We start from the raw sequence: 26321 nt of genomic DNA on the forward strand, positions 1-26321 counted from the left end.
GCTGTATTTTTAAAATGCTGCTTTTAAAAGCTTCAGAGTTGCCTGGAAACTAAACTTTTCTGAAGGCAGGATAAAGCAGCAAAGACTAATCCCTGGTCTACAAGCTGTCAGATTCCTGTGACAGCTTCTGCTATTCGCTAACCTATCAAGAAGACCTCATATATATAGGCACTTAACCTCTATATTTTCGTAGCATACATTCTACATCTCTTCATTAAAGTAAAACCACTTAAAGTCTGTTACTAATGGAATGCTTTTACTGCTAACAAATTCCCATCAAGCTCTAGACACGTTTGCATTGCTTAGGATAAGCATGCCATAAAAGAAGAAAGTTATCTGCCACTGGACTGCAAGGAGAGGAAGAGGCCATTGATTCTGTTGGTGTTACGCTGCTCTCCTGGTTTCATACCCCCTCCAAAAAAATATCATGGATGCGCTGCTCTGTTAAATTTGTCTCTCTGTAAATCGGCACTGCAATCAATGTGTTGTGCTAAATACCAGGCAGTTCTGAACACCCTTGAGGTCAAAACCTAACTCTACAAGGCAAAGTAAATCAACGCAATCTCTAAAACAGATTTAGCTAGAAATCTAGAGAATCTGAATATACATATTATTTTTTCTTAAAAGAAATCAGTGCTTGATTTTTGGGAATCACTACTGCTGTCTCCACTCCTCAATTTGCAAAAGACAGACATGAAAAATAACCTACTCTCACATTTCTTTCTGTTCACACAGAAAAAGATAGGTGAACCCTCCAGTTAGTCCCCTCACCCTGCTGTTGCCTATACAAGCCTGACCACTCTATCGATATTCCTCCCAGGACTAGGATAAGCTTTTTCAGATTGTTGGCTCAAGCAGGACAGGGCCATTCTGTTCTGAAACATCCCATGAATGATGATCCACTTGATCACGGCTGTAAAACATTCTCAGCCTCCTCCTGCTTCTATTAAACACTTTCTTCTTATCCAGATTTGGTTCAAAGCATTACATTTAATTTTCTCTGCATTCTAGGTATGAATTTGCACCCTTACAGAGTTATAATGTTAATGGAAATAAGAAGAGAGGAGCTGATTAAATATAAACAGTACCAGAAGCCACCAGGGAATTGTCCATCACACAGCTCAGAGTAACTCACTAGCAGCCTGAATACACCTTAAAATGCTCCGCTTTGGCTCCAGGCTTCTAGAGCAAACTGTGTGAAAACACAGGACAGAGCCAAGCTAGATAATCGTTGGCTTGGTACAAGGCAGCAGGTGTACTTCCTGGGACTAGATCTACCCCTGTGATCCATCCTTGCTGCCTTTGGGTGTTATACACAAGTGTGTTGAGATCAAAGACTCCCCTGCAGTACTCCAAGGTTGCTTGCATTTTCCCCACCATGTAAGAGGGGCTCACCTCCGGTTTATTGGAGAGGCTTGTAGCCAGTCTTTAAAACCTTTCACTATGTGATCCAACAGACACACTCATTCCCACGTGATTGAAAACCTACCTAGAACTGAGGCAGCCACACTGGGCTTTGGGGCAGACACATCTGGCCATGTAACTGAACAGAAGCTGTAGAATATTATTCTTCAGGGCCTCTACAGCAGACCTTATGGTCTACCCTGGCTGAAAAGCTGCACACCATTTGGACCACAAAACACAACTTCTTCTTGTCTACTTAACCCAAGTATAATCCTAAAAAGGGCCTTCACAGAGCAGATTAATAAATTGCCAGAGAACAGATCAGTCAGTCCTACTGAAGTTGCTTTCAGGCTGCGGCTAAACCTCCTCTTCAGACATAGCAGTACCATTTGATCACTTCTGTCACTCATCAGCTGTGTTTTACTGCAGATTACTATCCTCAGGGCTCTGCCACCAGCCTTCTCTACAGCAGAGCTCTGGTCAGGAGCATCCTCAGCACACACAGCACTTCGTAAAAGGAGAGTCCACCTGCAGCTTCCCAAAGTCAGGGCTCATGGTCAGGAGCTGCATCTACTTGTCTTTGTATTCCTCTTAAGCATTTCAGCTCCACAAGATAGAGCAGAGCCAAGTGACACCAGGAATGAATTTCTATTTTTGCCTTAGGAAAAAAAAAAATAATGATCTGCTTCCCAAAAGCACAGCAGCTAGTAAGCACACCCACCCACACAGGTGAACTTGCCCGATGGCCCTAAAGAGTGCCAGAAAGCAAGGGCTACAAAGTTTTTAGCCTACATAAAAGGCAATACTTACGCAGAGACAATTTCTTCCCCACTCACAAATTTTGCATAGGAGACTGCCTTGCGATGCCCTTTGAACACCATGATTGGCTGCTTAGTGTTGCGAAGATCGTAGTAGTGAACACAGTGATCTGGGGATGAGAAAGAAGAGGGGCAAAACTTAATCAGATAGGAAGTATGCACAGGACCTCTAACAGTCAGCTCACAAAAGTCCTGCCTGCAGCTTCCACATCTCACCTAAAGCCTCATCGAGGATAAACTCTACAGCAAAGGAGTATTTAAGCAGGCTACTTTAAACAGCCCCAAAATTCAGTCTGAAGAGGTCCAAGCACCCTTTAGAAGACTCAGCAAGGGGAAAAGGTGCATCCACAGGTGTGTGCACATACATGTGTCCTCCCACAAACCCCATTTGGCCCATGTGCAAGCCAGCAGCTAAAAGGACTCTTGCCTCTCCTGCCTGCCTTCTTGGCTCCCTGCCCAGCCACTCTAACTGTCATTTTTAATTCCTTGCACCCCCTTCTCCTTCCTCAATCTGTCCCCTCTTGGAAAACTGTTGGAGAACCCTAGGCTAAAAACTCAGTCTGTTTGCTACTTAAATGGGATCATGGAAAATAGAGATTAAATTTCTCCTGCTTACCCTAAATGGGTAACCTCCATACTTTTGTTTTTTCGCTTCTCTCTTTTGATTTTATTACTAAGAGAGAACTAGTATTTCTGCTAATGACAGAACAGACTAAATTCACAGATTTAATTCACCAATGTGCTGCAATGCCACAACCACATAAAAGGGATCGCAACAGAATTAACAATACATATTTTCTGCACAACTAAGTGTCAATTCCCCCAAAACCAGAAAAATAAGAATAGAAAACCCCACGAGACCCAAGCCCCAAACACTCCCAGCGCTCTTTCCAGCTCAACAAGGTTAATAAGCTTTTCTGTTCCTGACTTTCAGCCTTTAATGTTGAACTTAATTTAATTATCCCTTGCTATTCTGGAAGTGCAGGGAGGGAAGGCCACACGCGCAAGGAAACAGAGCTGGACGCCTTTCTCACCAAGCAACTTGTGATACCCAGACGTCAGCTGAAAACTGCTCTGACCTTCCTCCTACTGAAGTAACACCCCACCAATGGAACTTTGTCACAAAGATTACATGGAAATGAATTTAAATGCCAATAGCTACGGTTATTTTTGTATTTGCACAGCATTTCATAGCAGGGCTCTCAGTCATACAAACAACACCCAGCTGTCTCAAAATCCCATGTGGTTTGAGAGATAACTGGATTTACATCGATCAGGCTACAGCAACCGCTATCAGGCTGGCAAGGGTAGCTTCTCACCCGTATTAATGGGCTAATTGGTGGCCGTGGCAAGACAGCGCGGGGGGGCTGTGTCAGAAACACCTTCAGTAAAATGAGGTAAGCAGGCAAGTCATTTTCCCCTCTGCTTCCAGCATCTTGCTCTCTGCATAATATGATGGGTTCAGAGACTTCTCTGGTGAGAGGTTTCTGGCTTGCTCACTCTTCCTCCTCACCATGTAAAAGCAGATGCTCCAAGCAGCCATACCAAGTTTTCTCCACCACTTACACCAAACTGCCAAATCACCCAGTTGTGTGGAAACCCAACAGCTATTATGCCCATTACTGCTAGTACTGAAACGCTGGGAACTGCTGTATCCCCAAGCACTCTTTCAAATGCTCCTGTTTCTTCTACCTCCAAAATAGTGTCAGCTGTTCGGAGGGTTACTATTGACCAAAATCCCAGAGCATTGCTACCATTTGGGCATTTTAATTAGCTTTAGAACAAGATGTCCTGCACTTCGGTCACAACAACCCCATGCAACGCTACAGGCTTGGGGAGGAGTGGCTGGAAAGCTGCCTGGCCGAAAAGGATCTGGGGGTGTTAGTAGATAGCCGGCTGAACTTGAGCCAGCAGTGTGCCCAGGTGGCCAAGAAGGCCAACAGCATCCTGGCTTGTATCAGGAATGCTGTGGCCAGCAGGAGCAGGGAGGTGATTGTCCCCCTGTACTCGGCGCTGGTGAGGCCGCACCTGGAATACTGTGTCCAGTTTTGGGCCCCTCACTACAAGAAAGACATTGAGGTGCTGGAGCGTGTTCAGAGGCGGGCAACGAAGCTGGTGAAGGGTCTGGAGAACAAGTCTTATGAGGAGCGGCTGAGGGAACTGGGGTTGTTTAGCCTGGAAAAGAGGAGGCTGAGGGGAGACCTTATCGCTCTCTACAACTACCTGAAAGGAGGTTGTAGTGAGGTGGGTGTTGGTCTCTTCTCCCAAGTAGCTAGCGATAGGACAAGAGGAAATGGGCTTAAGCTGCGCCAGGGGAGGTTTAGACTGGAGATTAGGAAGAATTTCTTTACGGAAAGGGTGGTCAGGCATTGGAACAGGCTGCCCAGAGAGGTGGTGGAGTCACCATCCCTGGAGGCATTTAAAAAACGGGTAGATGTGGCACTTCGGGATATGGTTTAGTCTGGTCTACCCTTGATTAGTCTAGAGTGGGCTTGGTAGTGTAGGTTAATGGTTGGACTGGATGATCTTAAAGGTCTTTTCCAACCTAGATGATTCTATGATTCTATGATTCTATGATGTTGTGACAGGCTTATTCAATAGAGAGGTTAATTTTCAAAAGGACTTTAAGTGTTAACACTCCTTTAACAAGATTTAGGCATCCTGGTCCCTTCCACCTCCCTGAAAGCTTGAGCCAAAAAATTCCACAGTTTCTCATTTGGCTGGTGTACCTGCTGCAGGAGCTATGAAACAGTTAACTGGCAATTACTATTTTAATGAGCAGAATGATTCTAGCAGGGCTTTCTATTAGGAGCCAGTTAGTGGATAAGCCTTTCAAGCCTATTTTTGCTCACAGTTTCAACCTCCTCTCCAGCTGGCCCACCATTAGGATACCTTTTGAGTACCAGATTTCATCCTTCAGAGGGTGGCAGGGAAAGGGGTACCTGTGGATGGCTGCATGTGAGCAGCTGGAGCAACGCAGAGAGGAAAGAGCTAGAGCAGGAAAGACAAGTCCATTTGCAGAGCAGAGACAAAGTTACATTCACCTAAATATCACAATAAACAGCTCGAAGCCTGATGGCATCTGGCTCCAGCACCGCGTGTGCCTCTTGGCTTGGCAGGGCAATCAATCACTGTCTGCTCTGATCGCAACCAGTCTGAGGGAATGGGCAAGGCCAGTGGGTTCTAAAATTAGCCACTTAATTATTAATTGATTATTTCAGCAGCTGAAGTGTTGGTGCTCAATTGAGATTTTTTTAAATTCAATTGAAGCAGCTATTTTTAAGTAGATATATGAAGACAAATGCTCACTGCATTCATTAAAATCAGAACAGGTGGTCATGTTTTACAATTAAAAAGATACTCTCTCTTGTAGGCCATATGGACTTCCCAAAAACATGATAAAAATGCCATCTGCTGAGGAAGCAGAGCGCCCAAAAATGAAACTAAATGAGAAAAATACAACTCCCAGGTACCCCGGCAGCAGCCTCGCCTGGTGGAGTTTGATGAGCTGAAACTGTCTGTGATTGGCAGCATCCCGCACATGCCAGTGGGTCTGAGGCGAGGTGTTCTGGAAAGCTCAGAAAACAAATTAATCCTAAGAGCCAGCTGAAGGTAAGGAAAATAGAGGGGGCATTGAGGGGAATCAAATACTTCCCAAACTCTGCAAGAGCCCATAAGTTCAGCCAGCATCCCACTGCTGGCTCCTGCCCTTGGCATCCCTGGAAGACCACAGAGCATACTCAACCACTAACCAGCGATGCACAGGGGTATTTGCTTCTTGTTTCGCTCCTCAAACGTGAGCATTAAAATAACCATTTGGCAATTTTTTTTTTTTGCAGATCTACAGTTTCCACCCCCACCAGAAAACTCACTTAGAACAATTTCAACTTAGAAATGACATTTCCACAGTTAAAAGCCTCATGCCTAACCCTTTGGCAGCAACAGCTCACTGCTTTACTTTTTCTTCTGTGTTCAGGCTTAATTGAAATATATATGAGATAATGGGAAAGAACATGTATATATACCATAACAAATTAAACACTCTGAAGCAATTCTCATCTAGTTCAATGTCACTGCAGAAGCTGAGCACGACAGAATTCTGCTGCTGTGCCTTCTGAATTCAAATGTTTGCTGGCAGGCTGTTTTATTATATAGGGTTGGTGGTTGGGTGTTTTTTGTTTGTTTGGTTTTTTTTGAAGTGATCTCAGAAGGCAAAAAGGGCAGCTAAGCTCTGGCACTGCTGCTTAGAGGTCTCCAACCACAAGCCTGAGTTTTTAAATAGTGCTTTTCCAGAACACTCAAGAACTACTTACTTTCCTTAAGATGCCACTGCTTTCATCTTTGAGCCATCTAGTGACAACTAATCAAGAATTCACTTTTCCAAATTTCCTAAAGATCTCACCACCTCTTCAGTAAATATAACCCGCGTCAGCAAAGGAAGGCATCCCCCACAGCTCAGCAGCTCATAAATTCACAAGACTCCAGCCAGCAGGAGCAGGGCGAAAGGAAAGGATGGTTTTGTGATGTACAAGGTGAAGTGATCAGCACCTTCTCAATCTCAGTCCTTGGACTCAGCTTGGTTGCAGGGATAGGGACACAGTGAACAAACTGATTATGTGGTCTTAGGAAATCAGGTTAAAAGCTTCTCAAATAAAGAGAGCTGGGAATTGCTAATGGAGCCAGCACCATCTTAGGTAATTTCAGAGCTGTTCAGAAAGACATAATTGCTCTTAGATTTTTAGTTGTTTAAACAAAAAAAGGGCAAAGTCTGGTTTTGCAAAAATTACTATCTTTACACTTAGATTTGTTAATAAAATTCACAAAACAGCTGTTACTAGCAGGCTTTAGGCTCACATCACCTCTTGCAAAGCTCTTAAAATGTACTGAGGAGCAACTCCAGAAAGAGCAGGCACGGGTTACGAAAGAGCATCACACAGCAGCAGTTTGTTTCATTGAGTACCAGTACATTCAGGGTAGCAACACACACAACCCAAAAAGCAGAGTCATTTAACTCTCCAGGTACCCGGCAGTTCCCAGTAACATTCATATTCCAGGGCATGTGCTTCACACTCACCTGCACCACAAACATTAACTAGTCTACAGCATGAGCTAACTCACAGACATCCCCCCTCCCTGCCCCCAAGGCTCCCCCCTCCCCCACTTACTCAAAGGGATATCAAGGCAAGGACAGCAAGAGAAAAGTTTACCTGCAATGCAACAGTTTTATATTCAATGGATGTAACGACTAGAAAGCCCCAAGAGCTGCATACAAAGGTTCTGTGGCTCTCCTCTGGAAAACTGAATTGCTGGAGAATCAATGACCATTTTTCTTGTTTCAATCATTTAGAAATGCTTATTTCTCAACTGTTTAATATTTAGATTATTGATCCATTAAAAAAAATAAGTAATTTACATTACTCGGATTTTTCAGTGCTTACAGACCTGAGAATATAAGTGGTGCTTGCTGCTACATGTCAGATGAATGTTACAGCCAAGAATATGCCCATATTCAAAACCAAAGTTGTAGGGTGGGGAGCCAGATGTTAATTAAGTGGTCTGTTAGAAGTCTTCTGTTATCAAAACACATTTTGGACTTACCTTTTTTAAAAAAAGGTATCTTCAATACCAAATTTAGGAGTCAAATTCATTTAATATATTAATGCTTTGACTACAGCCTGCAGTCCTGCATGCCCCATGCTACAGATATTTTACTGAAAAAGAAGTGCAGGCTAGAGCATAACCTTTAATGTGTTTCTCTTGTGCTTCTTTCACCATGATGATCTGATTTGTTGCAACTAGTAACTCATCCTCAGTTGGCTCCCTCAGCTTTGTCTCTTTTCCTCCATATGAACTTCAAGCTTGGATCAAGGCTGCCTGTTTTCACCAGTAAAACTCTGTACATCAGTAGTAAGAATAAGAGACATTTATAGTCTGAGGGGTATATTTAAATGACTTGTTCATTAAGATTTAAACTGAGACAGAGCAAATTTGGTGCAAGACACCTCTGTTCACCTCCAATTAGGTTATCCTAAAGAAACCAAAAGAGCAACAAAATAAAAGGGCACAAAAAAGCCCACAAAATATCTTTAGTCAGAAAGATGAGAGGCATGATTTTGTGGAGTTTGATTCTATTTCTACTTTCACTGGTTAAAAAAATTATTTCAGAGATCCTGAAGGAAGCCCCCATTGCTCAATACATATTGAAGGGGTTAGCAGAAATCAAATTATTTATATTTGAACATCTACCTACAGAAATTGATCTTTCTATTCACTTGTTTCTCTCCTGTATACCAAACGTGAGCAAGATTACTCATCACAGAGTGGCCAGAATGAAGCCTTCAAAGCTACCTAGAATTGTATCTAGGTAACTTGTTTAGCAGGAAAATATAATCATATCCTTATGCCTTCAAGTGTCCAGAGCCCAGTGGTTCAAACCAAAGCTTGCGTTTCAAGTGTCTCTGGGTGAAAGGAAAGAGTATACACATTGTCATTCCCTTAAGTGGCATGCCATAAAGGATAGGGCAAGCCACCTTAATGAATTTTTGTTGAACATTGATAAACAAGCAGTAGAAGAACAGAACTTAAACATCAAGATGGGTTAACCAAACATCTCTTTCAGCCACGCTCTATCTGATTTCTTGCTATAAAAAGGAAGCTTGCATCCTCAGAGGTAAAGCCTTTGGCTAGACTAAAAATGGAAACAGAATCAGGAGGCTCACATGCAACCTCAGTTTTCACTGTTAAAAACTTTTCTTCTTCTGTTAGTGAGGAGAAAGAGGAAGGTGATAAAAAGGGACAACATCCTGATTTAAAAATAAACTCAAATCAACAGCAGTACACTGTACTACAGTGTACTGTATTGCAGTACACTGAAGATGACTTGTCACATTAGATGCCTCAGTCCTTACAGAAACCTGAACAAGGGCCAGGTAAACCAGTGCTGCTCTTTCTCAAAACCCTAGGAAAAGCCAGACAGTGGCTATCAGAACCCAAACTTTAAAGACAAAACACTTTAAAACAGATTTCCTTTAATTTGAGGGGAGACCTACAAAAAGTCTCAGCACTCTCTTGACCTCAGAGCCACGTAACAAGCTGCATACTTACTTAGAGACTTACTAAAAAGCTATTAATAAGGAAGCAGAACCTCTCCAGTGGATCTTCTACATACCGCCACACCAGGAAATAGAGCCTCCCCACAAAGGCATTGATATCAAAGGCTGGTCAAAAGACAACTCAGGATTTAATTATGAGGAAGCCCAAACTGAAACTTAATGCTACACAGAGTGCAGTTTGTTTGAAATCCATTTTTGCTCAAGGGCCCTGAAAATCGCAGAATAATGTAGGTTGGAAGGGACCTCTGGAATCCAGCCAGCCTGACTTCCCGCTCAAAGAAGGGACAACTGCAAAGTTGGATTCAACTTGCAAGTTAAATAATTGTGTTCAAGGGTCCTACTCAGTCAAGTTCTGAGCATTTCCAAAGACAGATTCTGTAAACTCTTCCCTCAGCTGCCTTGAAAAGTACTCTTACACCAAAGGATTAGGGAGAAATCTTTTTTAATCCAAATTTGTTTAAGCTATTTGCTATTGACATAAAGGAAAGGCATTAACCAACCTCTCAGCATTACAGCATTAATGTTTAGGCTGTGTTTTGCTGCAGAAGCTTCTGGCTTCTCAGATCTTTCAGGTTTTGTCTACCTACTCCCATAGGATGGGGGTGGCACAAGGCACTGTCATACAACCTTATTTCTCCTTTAATTAATTTTTTTTCTTACTAGTAAAAAAGAAAATGGAGATCTGCTGATAACTGTTGCCAAGCCTGTACTACCAAACAACAGCACTTAGGAGATCTTCATGTGACTGAGGTGGCTTTGTTCAAAAAGTTTAGTGTGCAGATTTAATCTTCCCTACAGCAGAGAGGCAGACTGGAGTTTGAACATCCAGCTCTGGAGAGAAGACTGGGGACATAGGACAGTTGAATACTCCATCTTTGGAAATAATTCAACTCAACAAGACAGGTGAACCTTCAGGCAGGGACCACAAAAAAGACTTTTTAATCTTGGGTCTCTTCCAGGACAGAAGAGAGTGTATGGAGGGGAAAAAAAAAAGTAAAAAGGAAAAAAAGATCTTTATTATAGCAACAGAAATGCAGGGTAGCATTTGGGCATTCAACAAAGAATGGTGAGGAAGCCTTCCAGCCAACAATACAATATAAAATATATTTATTTCACTTGACTGAGCAATACTGGGATGGGATATGATCAGCACAGGCTTTGGCCTATCTCAAGCCATTTCAGGGAGAGAAGACAGTGTGATAGTTTCCACTACATAAAGGAAGTAGATGCTCTGGGAGAAGAGAAAAGGTGACAATGCATTGGGGATGGGAAACAAAATGGATTTGAATTCAAGCGAACAAAGCCCTGCACCAAAAATTAACACAAGAATTTTCTGAAGAATAAATTAGATAGTATCAACAGCAGTGAGTTGACAACAGTGCCCTCTTTACAAACCATTTCCCTTACTGTAAGGAAGGAGATTAAAAATGGGTTTGATACAGCCTGAAGCAAAGAACCTTTGGCAGACGAAACTATCTGGAGCATTTTGCTGAAGAATGCAGTGTGCTGTTTTCCACTTGCAGCATGACAAATCACATGAGGAGGAGAGAGCAGAAATAAATCCATTTCACCCCAACATCTCCCTGTAGAACATTGCAGCACGGGCAAAGTTAACTGGTATTTTTTTTATTTTTCCTGCATATACCTTCCCTTCAAAAAAACCCAACCCAATAAAACAAGAAAATTTTACCCAACAGCACATTAAAATGTTTGCTGGATATGGCTTTGTATTCACAATTTTCTGTTCCAGCAGAAATTGCAAGTACTTTGTTTCTATAACTAAGACAAAATTACCCGTTTGATGCATTTGCTTTTTCCTCCTCTTTTTACCTGGAGTTCCCTCTGCAGTAAAGAAACAATTTTTCTCTGAATAACCATTTTCTGTTGCCCTGGGGGAATCTCAGCAATCTCTTCTAGAAGCAACACTCTGGTCCACAGCAGCAAGCTGGAACAATGCCCTTATTTTGTATTTCATATGTGTGCCTGAGATGATTTGGGATGCAGTACTTCATTCATGTTTGCTACCGGAGTTCTGTCTAGACAAGCGGTCTCAAACACCATTGTACCAGACTCCCAGGGAGTTCCCGCACACCCCATCTTCATAGCTGTCAAAAATTCAACAGCCACCCAAAGAGAGACTGAACTTTGGGAAAGCATTCAATAGGTATTTTCCTTGCAGGTCAAAGGTGCTCTTCCCCCCACATGCTCTTCCCTTACAGCATGCTCTGAAGACTATACAAGATTAAGCAAGGTATGTATGATTTATTTTGCTGGTGGCAAATTCTTTAAAAAAATATATCTTTTAAGTGAGGAAGCCACAGCGCCTGTGATGTTAGTCAGGAGATGAAAGGAAGTTTCTATAGCAGAGGAAGGCACACAGGTATTTGGGGATGACAACTCAATCTCATTTTCCTACACTGCAATACAGATGATGGGCAACAGCCTCCAAAAATCGTATTTAGGGAATCCAATACAAATCCAGCCCAGGTTTTCTTTTAAACGAAGGAAGAGCACAGCTTTGAGAAGAAGGAAAATGTCTAACAGTGCTCTGTTTAGCAGACTACATGACATAGGAAGCAACATGAGAAAGGTCCATTCCATGAAAATTGAATTAAAGAGACCTGAGGTTAGATTAAACATATCTGGTAGCCTCACTTTAATCTCTGGCAAAACCAACAGCACAATAAACACCTCCTAACTTTCCTTCTACCACCAAGGAAAGGCTCACAGATGTGACAGCAGAGGGTTTCAGGTTAGCACTTGAAATATTTTGACAGAGCTCTGCAGGGAAGACTATACACTGCTTCAGCCAGTGAGTTTCATCTCTTACTAACACCAAATGTACTGGGTTTTTTTTTTTTTTTAAATGTATATCAACACTAGCATTTCACTAAAGATCTATATCTCCCTCTGCTGAACAGATGAAGGGAATAGCAGCTTTGATGGGAACCGCCAACTGGGTTTTTAACCTTTGTATTCGACAGATTCCCTATGGCTTGAAGTTACAGATGACATTTGCCTGGTTATGGATAATGGTCTTTACACACTGGGGACATTTTTTACTGACTTGTCTAAAGCTTTTGACACAGCAGCCCATAAAACCCCCACCCTAAATAACTTGTCTCATATTAAGGAGAGAAGGAGGAGACATAAAACATTAGCGATCTTAATCAGTTGAGAAAAGGGCTCTGATGGGAGAGGGAAGCAAAACAGATTTCTCTAGAACTCCTTTGAAACTTTGACCTTTATGGTTTTAAAGAGCTACAGAGGTTTCTCACAGGAATAAGGGATAGCTGTTTTTTGTGCAATTCAAAGGTTGCCTTCTATCAGACTGTCGGAGAAACAAAATATTCAGTATATGTAAGGAAGATTTACTAATGTTACAAAACCAATGAAGACAACAGCAGTAACAACATGCAGCTTTTGGAAGAATTCATTCTTTATGTCTGGAAGAAAAAAAAAGAATTACATACTATTCAGACTCTTAATCCAACTTTTCTCCTTGACTATGTAACATGTACAACTCTATATGCACTAGTGCATGTAGGCCAATGTCCAAAATGAGTTTTAAGACACCTAGAAAATGTGAAGAACAGTCATTTTACAGTAAAAGGTGCTTCAGCCCATGCTGTCTAAATGGACTACATCTCTGAAGATCTGAAATTTCTCACATGAGCACCAGGAGCCTTATTTGTACAGTGACTGTTGGATACATCTTTCAAAGCCAAAAATACTACATCATTTGCCGAACAGATCTCTCCCAGTTCAAGATACTTATTGTGCACAGTATTTGTTCTTACTGCAAACCCATGTCAGCTCTGGTTCTTGAACGACTCAAAGTTGTGCAGGTCACAGGGCTGTGATGGAGGGAAAGGGCAGCACTGTCAGACTCCCAGAGACCACAGGCTCCAGGAGGTCAAGATCATGTAGATAAAGGGCTTAAGACATTAAGAAAGGTAGATACGAAAAGGAACATCCTCCCTAAGATTTTAGGAGTACATTTATGACAAAAACCCTAAAGCTGTTGCTTCATATCAGCAACCATCATACAAAAAGAACCAAACAGGCTTCAGAGCAGTCAAATGGTTTCTAGGGAAAGTGCAGACTGCTGCCATATGCATTATAATATGCAACTGAGAATCCAAGTTTGCCAAATTATCAGTCAAACCTGATTTTGGTCCAGAACTACATTTTGCTTCACTAGCCTGAGGAGATATAAGCCTTTTTTTACTAGGTTCTCGAAATGGTGATCCAATTCATCAACTAAACTGCCCTCAGAAGGGGACTCTACTGGAAGAGATGATGGATATTAAATAAAGTGTCACAATTGCTAATATTCAAGCTTAGATAAAGAATGCTTAAACCAAAACCCCAAAGGTATGGTGGGATCATGCAGACAAGGAAATAAGCATGGGAAAATACATGATGATACACAAGTATGCAATATAGAAAAGAGGCAATGTACACTCTAGCTAGGCAATGAAATAAGTGATGTGAAGGGGAACTAGATTTGCATACACATCTACAGTCTTACTTTTTGTTATCTTCTTGAGATTCAAATGGCTATGAGAGCATCTTTAGACGAATTCCTCTCAACCTAGCCCAAGTGTTCAAAAATTCTCCTTTTAAACACGTGCAATGCTTAGATGCTCACAGCATCAAACGCTTGGATCAAACAAAGCCTTTGAGATGAGAGCCCACACCGCATGTGCAAGTTACAGATTTTCATATACAATGTGACAATCTTCACCAGTTTGTATGGAAAAAGTAGTGTATGTTATGAAAGTCTAAATATGCTCAGCACCCAAATAAAAGGCTAGAACAATTAATCTACGCGGCAGACTGAACAGGAGATAACACAGGAAGCCATTACAGGCATTGTCATTCCAGTGAGCAATTCCTTTAAATGAGCTACCAGAAAAACTGCAGCTTTGGAAACTGCCGAGGTTGGGAAGGATTAAACTCTTAAGGGATACAGCAACAGCTAGTAGCAAGAGCAATCTGGCATCCTGAGCAAAAGATGACTCTTGGAGTTGTCTATTCTGTTCCTAAATTTCAAGGCTCATTTCAATTTTAATTTGAATTCTGTAGCATTGACTAAATGACTTCTACACCAGTCGGAAGACAAAATGTTCAGGAAAAGAATATTTAAGCAAACAATTAGCACGCTCATTTCTGCTAATGACAGATTTATCCTTTTCTCCAGAGAATCAATTGGAGCTTTTCAAGTTCATTTTTTTTGTTCACTTGTTACTGAAGTGTGACAACCTTTGCGATAAAGTTTGGAAACCCCCAATAGGTCTTTATATTGTTACTCACCATTATTGCAAATGCTTTATCCAACACAAGTCAGAGTACTTTTTCTGTGCAAGTAAAAAAGTTATGTAGGCTTTTAAACTCTGAAGCTTATGTGGAATTTGCACATACAACATGTTCTGCAAGCCTATGAGTGGTTTGTGTGTCCCTTCACAATTTCCTAGGAAGCAGCTGCAGCAAGGCAGGACAATACTGTGTAGTGCCTGGCTGATCTAGTAGCATCTCTGATGTGCAGATACAGGCAAGTCAGCTTAACTGCAAACATCGTAGGCTTAAATAACATGGCATAGCTGCAGTTCTGCTTGTCAGTCCTGAGTGATCTACAATGTGATCTACCTACCAGTGCCAGAAAGATTGTCTTCACCAGGACAGCAGAAGGCATACTTCACTTTCAGTTACATCCCAGCATCCAAGAAGGGAGATAACTTAAGTCAAACCTTCAAGATGGGGTTCTAACCTAAACAATCCCACTAAGCTCAGTGCTTCCCCCATAGTAAGTACTGTCAGGACAGAAATATGATCACAACCACACTGGCCAAAAATACAGATTCCTCCAAACAACCCTCAACTGATTGAAGTGCTATAGATACTTTCAAAGGTTACAACAAACTCGTTCCAGAAGGTTTCATTTAAGTTACAAGGTGACAAGTGTGCACTTCCAAAACATGGACCTTGTCCCCTACTTCCTCTGCCAATAGCTTCAGAGATCATGGACTAGAGGAAGATTATTGAACACTCGCAAAAAAAGAAAAGACACTCTGCTTGTAAAGTCCAATACAAGTAACAGGCAAGCCCTGGACTGCTGCGTGCCATACCGGTTTTCATAAAAGCTGAATTTTGAGCACTGCTGTGAAGTTTTCCACAGGCTTGAAACAAATGCCTAACCTTTGTCTATGCCTATGAATACTGCACTCAACTTGTACACTAAAGGTAATCTTGTAGCTTAAACCCAAAGAAGCTGCCTAACTCCACCCTAAACATGCCATATATTCACACAAATAGATTCTTTCTGAGTCACGGCAGGCTTTCAATAGAGCAGAGTACTTATCCACGAGAATCTATTAAGGTAAGACCTTGCTTTCAGCTAGAAAACAATTCTCTTCCAAAAAGGCACACTACCTTCTTGGTCATTAATATCACATCATTCTTCTGAGCTGAGTGACAAGGCATGCAAGTTACCCAGATCTGAGGCAGCATGAAAGGCTAGCTCTACAGAGAGATGTTTGGAAAAAGAGAAATCACTGCTCCAGTTACTGCAGCAAAAAAATCAATTATTTCACTGGACAAGGATGGTCCCCAAAGTGGTCCCACTTGGACACCAGGTATATTAGCAAAATTGAATGATGCTGATAAAAAAGCCACATGTGACCTTGAACTGTAAGTGCATCAGGGCAATGCAGAGATCTTAAGGGGTGGGTAAATAGTTGCAAATGAAAACAAAGCCGTTGACATAGCAACAGGAGTCCTTCAGCATGCGGGATGCTGTGGATCAGTATTGTTAGTTTTGTGGCCATTCAACAATGAAAGAAAGGCGGCAGCTTTCAAAGCCAGAGTATGATGCCATTCTGTAATGCTGAAGATGGTGCACAGGGAATACCTTTAAAAAGCATGCAAAACCTGCTGGGGAAGGGCAAACCCATCTTTGAAGGAAAAGCACTTTCTTTGGAAGCGCTCTTGGTCAGTGTCACTGTACAAGTGGGGAAGGGAATAAGGAGGAGAGACAGAGCAGGCAAGAAAGGGGAGAAACCTCAGCACTGGGAGGAGACCTCATTTTCAATGAGAATTCACCACCTGGTAGCTAACACTGATCCCAATTCAGGCTGCCAAAAGCCTGTCTGGGGCTGACACTGGTGCTCTATGATAAGGCATGAGCTGATCCAGAAAAAAGGCAATTCAGTTTTGGCTACACAATTGCCTTTAGGAAGGAAGGGATGAAAAAGCAAAATCGGGAGTGTTTAGGAGGGAGTACGGTACCCCCAATGCAGGTAGTCTCAAACTCTATAGGTAGTAATACCAACACAAATCAGCACTGCCCCATGTTTTCCCTGCCCTGGTCACTTCATCTGAACCCACGCTGTCAAGTGTTTGTGACAACACAGTGGAGTGGTTTGGAGACCTGATCAAGGTTAAAACTAACTCAGCAAAACCTTAAGCTCTGACCATGTTGCAGCTGTTCTGTTGCTCTCCTCTGTTCATCTGTACTTGTCTGCTGCTTCCACTTATTTTGTGAAGCTCCTGGAGAGCTGGTAGTCTCTGTCCTGCATCTCTGCAACCCTGAGGAACCCCTCTCATCCCCTGATCCAACCTGCTAGATTTGTGGGTCCTACAGGGAAAAAATACAGCATGCGAGAGGATGATGCATCTAGTATAAGAGTTCAAGAATCTGAAGTTTTGATGACATGATCTCTGCATAATATATGGGAAATAAAAGGTCAGTGGTAGCTGCTGACAGTATTACAGCATGCTGGGAATAAAGCATTGCTACTATCAATAGCTATGCTTAGCTCACTAGAGTTAGCAGACAGTCTGATCTCACCCAGACTGCACAACTTGGACATTCAAGCTGCAAACTGCATGCATTTTCAGCCCCTTTTTTTTTTTAAAGCAGGGAAATGGTACTGCTAGAAAATATATGGGTTGAGGGCATCTGTGCTATTGCTGAGGCAGAACAATAACAACTTCAGTCATGATTTATATAGCTAATTTCAGGATAAAACCCTATCTATTTTTAAGAAGAGGAAAAGACCACAAAATTACCTGATTTTGTATTTGGCAGTGATTACAGTTTATACTGCCCAATGTTTCAACTCAGTAAGCATGCAAATAGAATATTTTATTAAAGTAACAGACAAAAGGGATCTTTTCTTCTTTACATGCCCTCTCTACTGCAACAGATTTTATCAGGCTGCAGCCAGACACGCTAGCTTCCCTCTCACCTGAAGTGCCTGTCTGGTTTTAAGAGAATTATTTCCCAAACCAAATACCCATTCCTCTCTTGTATAGGCTCTATTTCCAGTTTATTGCTCATTTGTTCTGTTTTAAGCTACCAAAATGATCTTTTGGTCATCTAAAAGCTTTCAGAGTGAAGAGCCCAGAAAAGAAACATATATATCATCCTTATTAGATGGTAATCCTGGGATTTGCTTCTATAGTGGCAACTAAAAGATGGTTTTCTATGACATCTGAAGCCAACCCAGTACTCTCTATTAAAGAAAAAGTGCTCCATATGGAGATACACAATCTAACAACACTTTTGACCATGGCTACATCTAAATCAAAGTACCATGGCAACTCCTTCCACAACCACTGCTCAGGTTTATTGACATGTATACTGAAGCACAGAGGGTTTGACCAAGAAATCCACATAAATCCCAGATCCAACCCACATCGTGTCCTTTTCAGAAGGCATCATTCAAGGCAGTTGCTTCATGTTCTCCCTCTGCTGCCAATGATGGGCAGGGACCTGCAGAGGAACTGGATACAAGGCAGAAAGGAATGTTCTCCATGAAGGAGCAGTATGATACAAACCGCAGCAAGCAGTCTAGCAGAGTCAACAGTCTCATCAGGGAGAAAATCACAGCCAAAGTTGCTGGAGCAATAACCCCTGTTTCACTGACTGTGCCACAGGGTTTGCAGCCTGATCTTGCTTCAAAATCCATCACCACAGTCCTTTGGTTCACTCCTTTTATTTGACAATACAGCATGCAAGCTGGGTGCAGGTGGAAATGCTTTTTTAAAACCAAGATCTCTGGTTCAGGATTACTTATAGAGCCCTGAAGCTGTGGGCACATGACTGCGGCTACCTACACTGCAGTATGGCTGACGGACCCAGCTGAGGGTCAAGCTGCCATCACCCTCAGCACTGGACATGCAAAAGTGACCCCCAGCCCAAAGAGCCCCTGGTTTGAGGACCAGAGGTCCTCAACAGATATAGAGATAGAGATACACAGGGAACAAAAGGGCAATGGGAACACTTCAACAGCCTGCTGCATCAGCTCACATAATTCATGCCACATGTTGGCAGACCTCTATGGGACTTTGAAGTATCTTCCTTCCTATTGTTCTGTAACAGGGAATTCTAAAATTGGAGAAAGTGAAAGGAAACACAAAGGTACGCCTCTGAATTACCCATCCACAATCACTGGCAGAGGTGAGCCAACAGTCAAGATTTTACTAACAAAAGAGAAGGGATAGAGATGGATAGAAAGGACCTTAAGATAGCCATCCTATTTCTGTGGAGAATGCAAATGGGGAACCAGCATAGAGATTCAAAGAGATACTGATCTAGTTGAAGCATCTGATTAGGAAAACCCACTTCAAAGAGGCATTTCTAATAGATGGATGCAAGTGGGCAAGATGCATTTGTCAAGGGCAGAGGAAAATGTTTCATTAAGCAAGGTGTGAAAGAGCAAGACCTTATGAAAAGGGGTTTCAGCTGTATGGATGGTTAAGACCCTCAAGAGAAAATAGAAGCAAGAAATGAAAATTGGAAAAAAGTCACAATTTCAAAATATTAACACTGAAAAAATTTAGGCTTGGCAGTCAAAATTGCAAGTCAAAAAGCAAGGCATGCTAGCTTGGCAAGCTATTCTGCATACAGAAAAAGGGGGGGAACTGAAACATGTATGTTTAGTAATTTAATAATGGTCTATTAAATCAATTTACTTCCTCCTTTTATATCTCAAATATTACGTACCAGTACTTCCCCCCTCACTAACCATTTCATCAACTGCTTATCTCATCAAGTCTTAAACTATAAATACATATACACAGATACCTAGCATTAAGTTCCATCAAATCAACAAATAAAACAAGAGAGTCTATACAGGAGCAGCACTTCTGTGTAAATACTGTACAAAACTGTGTTGGGCATGCAATGCTATGAAATCTTGGCTCTTTTACCATTGACTAAATCACTGAATAAGTAATTGAAACAATTTTCAAAACTGAAAATCCTCTGAGTGTGTGAACAAGCCAAGGCTGAGCTAGGACAGCTTTCTAAAATTGCCCACTATGCTAGTCACTGAATTAGTGTTTAGTGTTTTGCATCGCTCATCTTTATTCCTACTAGGGGGGCAAACAGGAATGGCCAAGTCAGTGTGCCTAATCCACTTTTTTTTTTTTTTACTACTACTCAAGGAAACCAGCTTTGACTCTTCCTTTATTAATTTTATAGCCCACATGACAAATCACACTATTTACAAGTTAAATTGCTTTTTCCATAGACTAAATGAAATTAGTAAACAAGACCAGCTGAAACTGATGGAGGAGAAAAACCTTGTCTCCATCGTAACACATGAAACAGAACTGTTAGACTATATGGAGTACGAAAGTAGGCACTAACTTATTTCTTTGCTCCGTTTTTGGGTTTTTTTAGAAATAACATCTTTCAAGAACCCAGTATTTCTTTTAATTTCATATGTCATTTTCTCACATGTATTTATGGCTGAAAGATTAATTAGAATTCCTTTGTGGGAAGCCATTCCCATCAGTTCAATTACTCCATGTAATTGTTTCAGCAATCATAGTTAAATACCCATTTTAATTTTTATTTAGAGACTCAATTACTAAGCATCAAGCAGATGTAAACACTTTTAAAAACTTTATCTTGTCTCCCTCCTACACCTTCTTCTCTAGTACAAATACCATTTCACCCCTCAGCATTCTCCAAATCATAAAAATGCACGTATAGTCATTTAAAACCTCCACATAACTCCTAGTGCTCACTAATGCTTCTTTCCCAAACACACTTGTTGAAGACAAGACCATCGTGGTTTGTTAGACGTGAGTGTGGGGATAGAGACATTCCTATCTGCTTCCATCCCATGTGCCCTAAAGCTCTGAAAGCCTTCATAGGTTTATCTGTGCCTTAACCCCCCTCTACTTTTCAGGTGGAAAGGAATCACAGTTACTGATTTATCAGAAGAATTCTGTTTCATGGTGCTTTTACATATCTGTTTCAATCAGCAGCTTATACATTTGGAGCTGGTGCTCTCATCTTTCCCTAGAGCCTTTCACAGATAGCCCCTTTCATACAAATACTGCTAGTAAGTATCATAATTCAATTCTATTCTTGCATGTAATTCACTAAACTTCAGCTGGATGCCTGTCAACAAGTCAATATTTTACACTCCAACTTGAATCCATTTCTTGCAGTGTATCAAAATGCAAATTTATTTTTTCCTCCCAAGAGTCACAATAAGTAGAACCAGCCTGGAAATGGGAACACCTAAATGAAATGGTAAACCAGTGGTTGCAAGAGTGATCAGTTTATCTCCTGAAGTCCAGAGATAGAAAATGTCGTCAGAACATCTAGTTACAAGTGCATTAAAACTCCCCAAGGAGAAAGAAAATGCAGAGTTGGTTAAACATTTATAGGCACCTCCAAGTTTTGGTTGCTGCATGCATATCATGATAGTTTCCTCTCAAAGCAATACCTGCTCTGCTCTCAAATCCTTGTATTATCACTAAGAACTACTTGACCTAAGTGAATAAAAGGCTCATCATGCCTTCCCCACTGACTACTAAAAAAAACCCCACAACATTAACAGCGATGCTTTGCCCAATCTAGGAAAACATGAGCCCACCCACGGGGATTGTAGTTGCAGCTACGGAAAACACGCACAGCCACTGTTTTACAGCATGCCTCAGGTAAAACCAGTTAAAATTACCAGTATGGCTTTGTAGTATTTATAGAGCAATGCTATAAATCAGAAAGAACAACTATCACCATGTTAACACGTTAACTTTGCTAGGAGACTCTCAAAGCTGAGCTTTGCCTGGTTGCCTTAGTGATCTCAATAAACACACTAGGCAACTTGCTTTCATGAGATTTTCTCTCTGATAGAGGTACCCAAATTAAAAAGTCAGGCTGTGGGATGAAGTCGACACTTGGATATCATGATGTCTTCTGGGTGACTGCACACTTGAAAAGTCTTACTCAGAGGAATTTTAACTGCAAAGACACCTCAGTCCTGGGCCCAACAGCCAACATCACATCTTTGGGGGGAATAAGAAACAAAGGAAGGAAGAAATAGTACCTCTTTGCCCAAAACCCCTTTTACCTACCTGCACAGCCAAAAGCTAGGTGATACCTAGAAGAGGGGCTGAATTTGACACAACACACATTAGCCTTGGCCTCGATGCTTGCTACTGAGTTGTCCAAGTTGGTAGACCACAGCTTCACTAGAGAAACAGAAAAAGAGAAATGAGTAAACAAACAACAACAAAAAATCAACCTTATCTGAAAGGCATAAAATCTAGTTATTTCATAAATAAGATTCTGAAAAGCCTCAGTTGCCAAGATGTTACTGATTATAAAGACTCAGTTGCTGCTGATGACTGATAAGCTTGAGAACATTCTTAAGTGTGCACTGTAAATATTCTGCCCACCTCCATACACACAGGAGATGCTGAAAGTCCACATCCTGCATGACTGAGAATATCAGAGCAGGTGACTAACCACTTGTTAGAGTGTCAGCATTTAAGGCTACTGGACCACAGATTCATATAACCAAGAGCAGGAAGGCTTGCATCCTTTTTGTTCCTTGTCCCTTAGCTGGGATGCAAGAACTCCATGCTCCATGGTAGAATTACTTTGCACAGAATAAATATACCTAATTGTATGCTTGAGCACAGTAAGGGAGAACAACTTGTTTTATTCTTGAGAAACTGGCACAGACAGGAAAGAAATTGGTATGCTGGCTTCCTCTGATGACATATTTCCTTGGTACAAGGAACTCTACTGTTCTATGAGACTACCATGTGAACATTGATTAAGCTTCATGGTACAGAATGAGCTCTTCCCCCAGGTACTTACTTCAGTGCTTCACAGGACAACCAACAGAAAATACCAGTAGCTTCTCAAAATCCAGCCTTCCCCACCCTCTACAAACACATCAAGTACCATTTAACCTTAAAGATGAAGGGTGCCGGGTGCTCCCCATGTAGCCAACCTTACTATTAAAAGCTACAGATGAAGCACTCTGCCCTCACTCCAGGTGAAGGGGCAGCACACTGGCATCAAGCCCCACTGATGCCTACAAAGCAGACTTAAGACTTAAACATTCTCCCTTCCCCCTTTTGAGTGGGTTGTGCTGTACTTGAGCATCACGATCAGCATGCTGAGGCAAGAAGCAGAGCAAGCTGAAGCCAATGTTTGAACACACAGACGCTACATGAAGGCTTAATCCCCTAAACAGCTGCCACGAGCTGCCTGGGCTTCTTCAGATCTGCGGCCAATGGGTCCTCTGCTGTCTTTTTACAGAAAGCTCACTTTGGAGGTGAAGTGAGCAAAAATGGCAAAAGAACTGGAATCTTGTTACCCACTGTGGTCAGTGAGGTATGCGCTCTTATGGTGTGTCCCCTCACTCTCTGAGGACCCCTCCATATCACCTCTTGTTCAGTCCTTCCCAGGAGCTTCAAAGAAGTACCAAGGCTTCCACATGGACTACTCAAGGATGTTTTAGATGGTCCAGGAAAAGGAGGAACACTGGCAGGTTCGTTCTAGTGCACCTACTTTTTCATAGTATGGCAAGCAACGAAAAGCAACAAGATTGCGATTTCTGACCATACCTAGGAGAACTGCCTCAAGGATGAAAGAAATACATGACTGCTCAGAACTCACTAAGGAAACATTTTACATACAGCACCGTGTGGGTATCTGACAGCTGCCTGGAACCATTATAAAGCAGCACACACATACAGCAGAAATACACTGATGCATACTGTATTTGCAAATAAGCATTATGTAAAATTCAATGAAAACAGCACCCACCCTGTTGCTGGTTTTCAGAAATAAAATCCATTGTCATTTACCAGAGCTATAATATTCATCCTAAACATCTAGCTACATCCCTAAATGAAACCAACAGCTTTACAAGCATGGCTTAAGATGCTTTCTTCTCCCAAGTGAGACCGGATGATATACCTCCTCCATTGTTTTGCATTTGGGGGTGGGGAGAGGAACGGAGCCAGGAAAGATAATTTTGCAAAACAATAAAACATTATAATTTTGCTTTAATGAACAGACACCAGGAGATGTATAGTCTAAGCTGTAGTGGCAGCAGAGGATATCAAGTTTTATGGATGAGATGGTATAGGAAGCAAATAATACCATGATTACAAGAGGACACTGCTGACAAACAGCATTGCTTCAACTTGAGGCATGCAGCGAGGTTACACGATCTCACAGTTCAGAGCAGTGTTCTGCCCAAATCAGTACTAAAACCACACAGGTTTGTCTTGAAGCCTGCCAACCAGGTATCAATATTTAAAGTTGCATCCAAAGTAGCCAAGTCTCTCCTTGACACCACCTCCAATAAACTAATGGCCATCTGGTCTCAGTTTTGTAGCAAAAGCTAATTAAGGGCTCAGTTTCAACTTGGCTCCTTTTTTCATTCAAGTTTTCAGGTCATAACCAGAGCCATTTAATCTGGTGAAGAGTCAACCTGCGTGTTCAAAGCCATCATAATATTCATTACAACTGACAGACACAGATTAGAGTCTGCAATTTCTGTGATCTAACTGCTGTGGGATACGCTGGGCTCCAATTATATCTTAGTCAGTGCCATTAAAAAGGACATATGTGACATATAACAACACATAATGAAACATGTCAAGTTTTACCTGGAATTGCCCATTATTTAAGAAGAACTGGCAGGTTAATAAAACATAATTCATAAGGGTAGAGTTTATTTGCTGTAGCTTTCAGCAATTTTGCTGAGGTCAAGGCAGTAATTACGCAATGTACAGATGTCTTGGTAACACCTAGAATTGTGTTGATGAGACAAGCAACCATCCGAGATTGACTATTTCTAACACACATGTTCTCAAAGCATATGTTTCCTAATTTTGCAGCTGTTGAGACAGACATCTCTATGTGGTCAAGTGTCTACCCCTCACCAAACAAGTAAGAAGATGCCTCCAAAAAACAGCTTTATCAGTTTAAAATATTTAGGTCTTTTCAAGATATTTTTTATTTGGTTGAAGCTTTACACCAAATGTGCAAGTTTATAAATTAATTTCCTATACATCAGTTCCGTGTCTAAACACTGACTAAAAGAGGTAGAAGCCTGTACAGCAATAGCTGAAGTGTCAATATACACAGTTGGTACACTGATAGTAAGGCTATTTCATCCAGCCTGTCATTCTTGAAACTCTTATCTGGTCATGTGATGGAGAGGCTGCTGTTACTCCAAAAAAAGCTGTAAACCAGGAACAGGATACTGCTACCAGAAAAATCGTTTGCACAGATCTGAGGAATCCCTAGGAAAGAAGGAAGCTGCTGAATTGTCCTGCTAGGCAAAATTTTTGATCCACTGCCTTGTGCAGGTCAGGAGGATGATGGAAACTGATGACTGTTAAGCAGGCAATGACCACAGGGTATTCCTCCTTGCGTAAGACACAGCCAGACAGGTATTTTGGTTGACATTTTAACTACCAACATCTTCTTGACCTTTCAAGGTATTCCCAATTGAATCCAACCCCACAAATCTCCAGGAAATTATTGAACTTTTTAGCCAGGAAAATGAGCAAGCTGAAAGTTCAACCTGTTAAAGTCAGCAGAAGCTGAAGGAGTGAAGTATCACCAAAAATGAAGCCCCAAACAATCCTCTGGAAGTCCTCAACAAAGCTGAGGAGCAAACTCTGATCTGCAGTTCTCAGGCTAGTTCCCTCTCTAGAATGCCATCCTTCTTTAGGAAGCCAACTCCGCAAATCTGTGTTGCTCCTGAATTCAGGGGCACTATAAAAAAAAAGGACTGGTACCAATGGTCTCACCAAGGCAGCATAGAACTTACTTTCCTTAGATGTAATGAATTACTTTCCTTAGATGCTTGCATTCCTCCTTACCATGAGACAATGAAAGGTAACCTCTTGCTACAGCTCAGAGCAATCAGGTGCTCCTGTTCTGCTCCACCTCTCCATTTTGAGCCAGGAATAGTGAAGGGACTACAGCTTACAGAAAGGACATAAAACAAGGACTCTTTCTTCAGTTGAATTTGTCAGTATTGCTTGTATCCCCTTGAGCTTCAAAAACAAGTCCAGAGCAGAGAACAATGCTTGATGACTCCAAAACAGGTTTCTACCCCAGTGGAGACAAATTCTACCCAAATGGCATCACAAAACATTTTGCTCTCTCTCATCTGCTAACTTTACCATGGCCATTAAACTACATTCCCAACCCAGAACAGACAGGAATTTGGTGTTGAGAAGCAGCTGTAAGTCATTAGCTAAGCGCACTAGCTCCAGCCCTATCCTAGCACTTTGATGGCATCATTTTGCCTTCACAAAATTAAATAATCTTTTCTCCCCCAATAGCAGAAATTCACCCATTCCTACTTACATCAGAATCATAGCTCCTGCCATTATTATGTGCATAAAAACTGAAATTAGACTGTGCCATTTCCCCAAGCTGCTCATAGCACAAGTAAACACTTTAATTTTGCTCACTGCTGTCTAGTTGGCATACACCATCAGGTCCCTATAGACATACACAAATACCTTTGCCCCTTTAAAAGGGAAGGGCATGACAACTGTAGCTAGAAGTGAGATCTTCATACACACAGTAGTTACTTCAAATACAGTAATGCTTTTATGCTCTCATTATCTGCTATTAAAGTAGAAAGATCTTCCACAAATAAGCATCCTGGATTATCTTCATCTAATGACA

The 26321-nt window shown here is 41.6% G+C and overlaps 1 protein-coding gene across 4 annotated transcripts in view; it reads right to left on the reverse strand.

The window, feature by feature from the left end:
• COP1 (COP1 E3 ubiquitin ligase) overlaps positions 1–26321 on the reverse strand; it is a 136042-nt gene that overhangs the window by 36446 nt on the left and 73275 nt on the right. For all 4 annotated transcript variants that reach the window (XM_075710115.1, XM_075710117.1, XM_075710118.1 and 1 more), the window contains exons 15-16: positions 21719–21835; positions 2215–2332 (exon numbers count right to left, since the gene is read on the reverse strand). In XM_075710115.1, the coding sequence (XP_075566230.1) occupies positions 2215–2332; positions 21719–21835 (235 nt within the window). The remainder of the gene's footprint in view (positions 1–2214; positions 2333–21718; positions 21836–26321) is intronic.

This window comes from Pelecanus crispus, chromosome 5 (genome assembly GCF_030463565.1).
Source record: "Pelecanus crispus isolate bPelCri1 chromosome 5, bPelCri1.pri, whole genome shotgun sequence".
Taxonomy (NCBI): domain Eukaryota; kingdom Metazoa; phylum Chordata; class Aves; order Pelecaniformes; family Pelecanidae; genus Pelecanus; species Pelecanus crispus.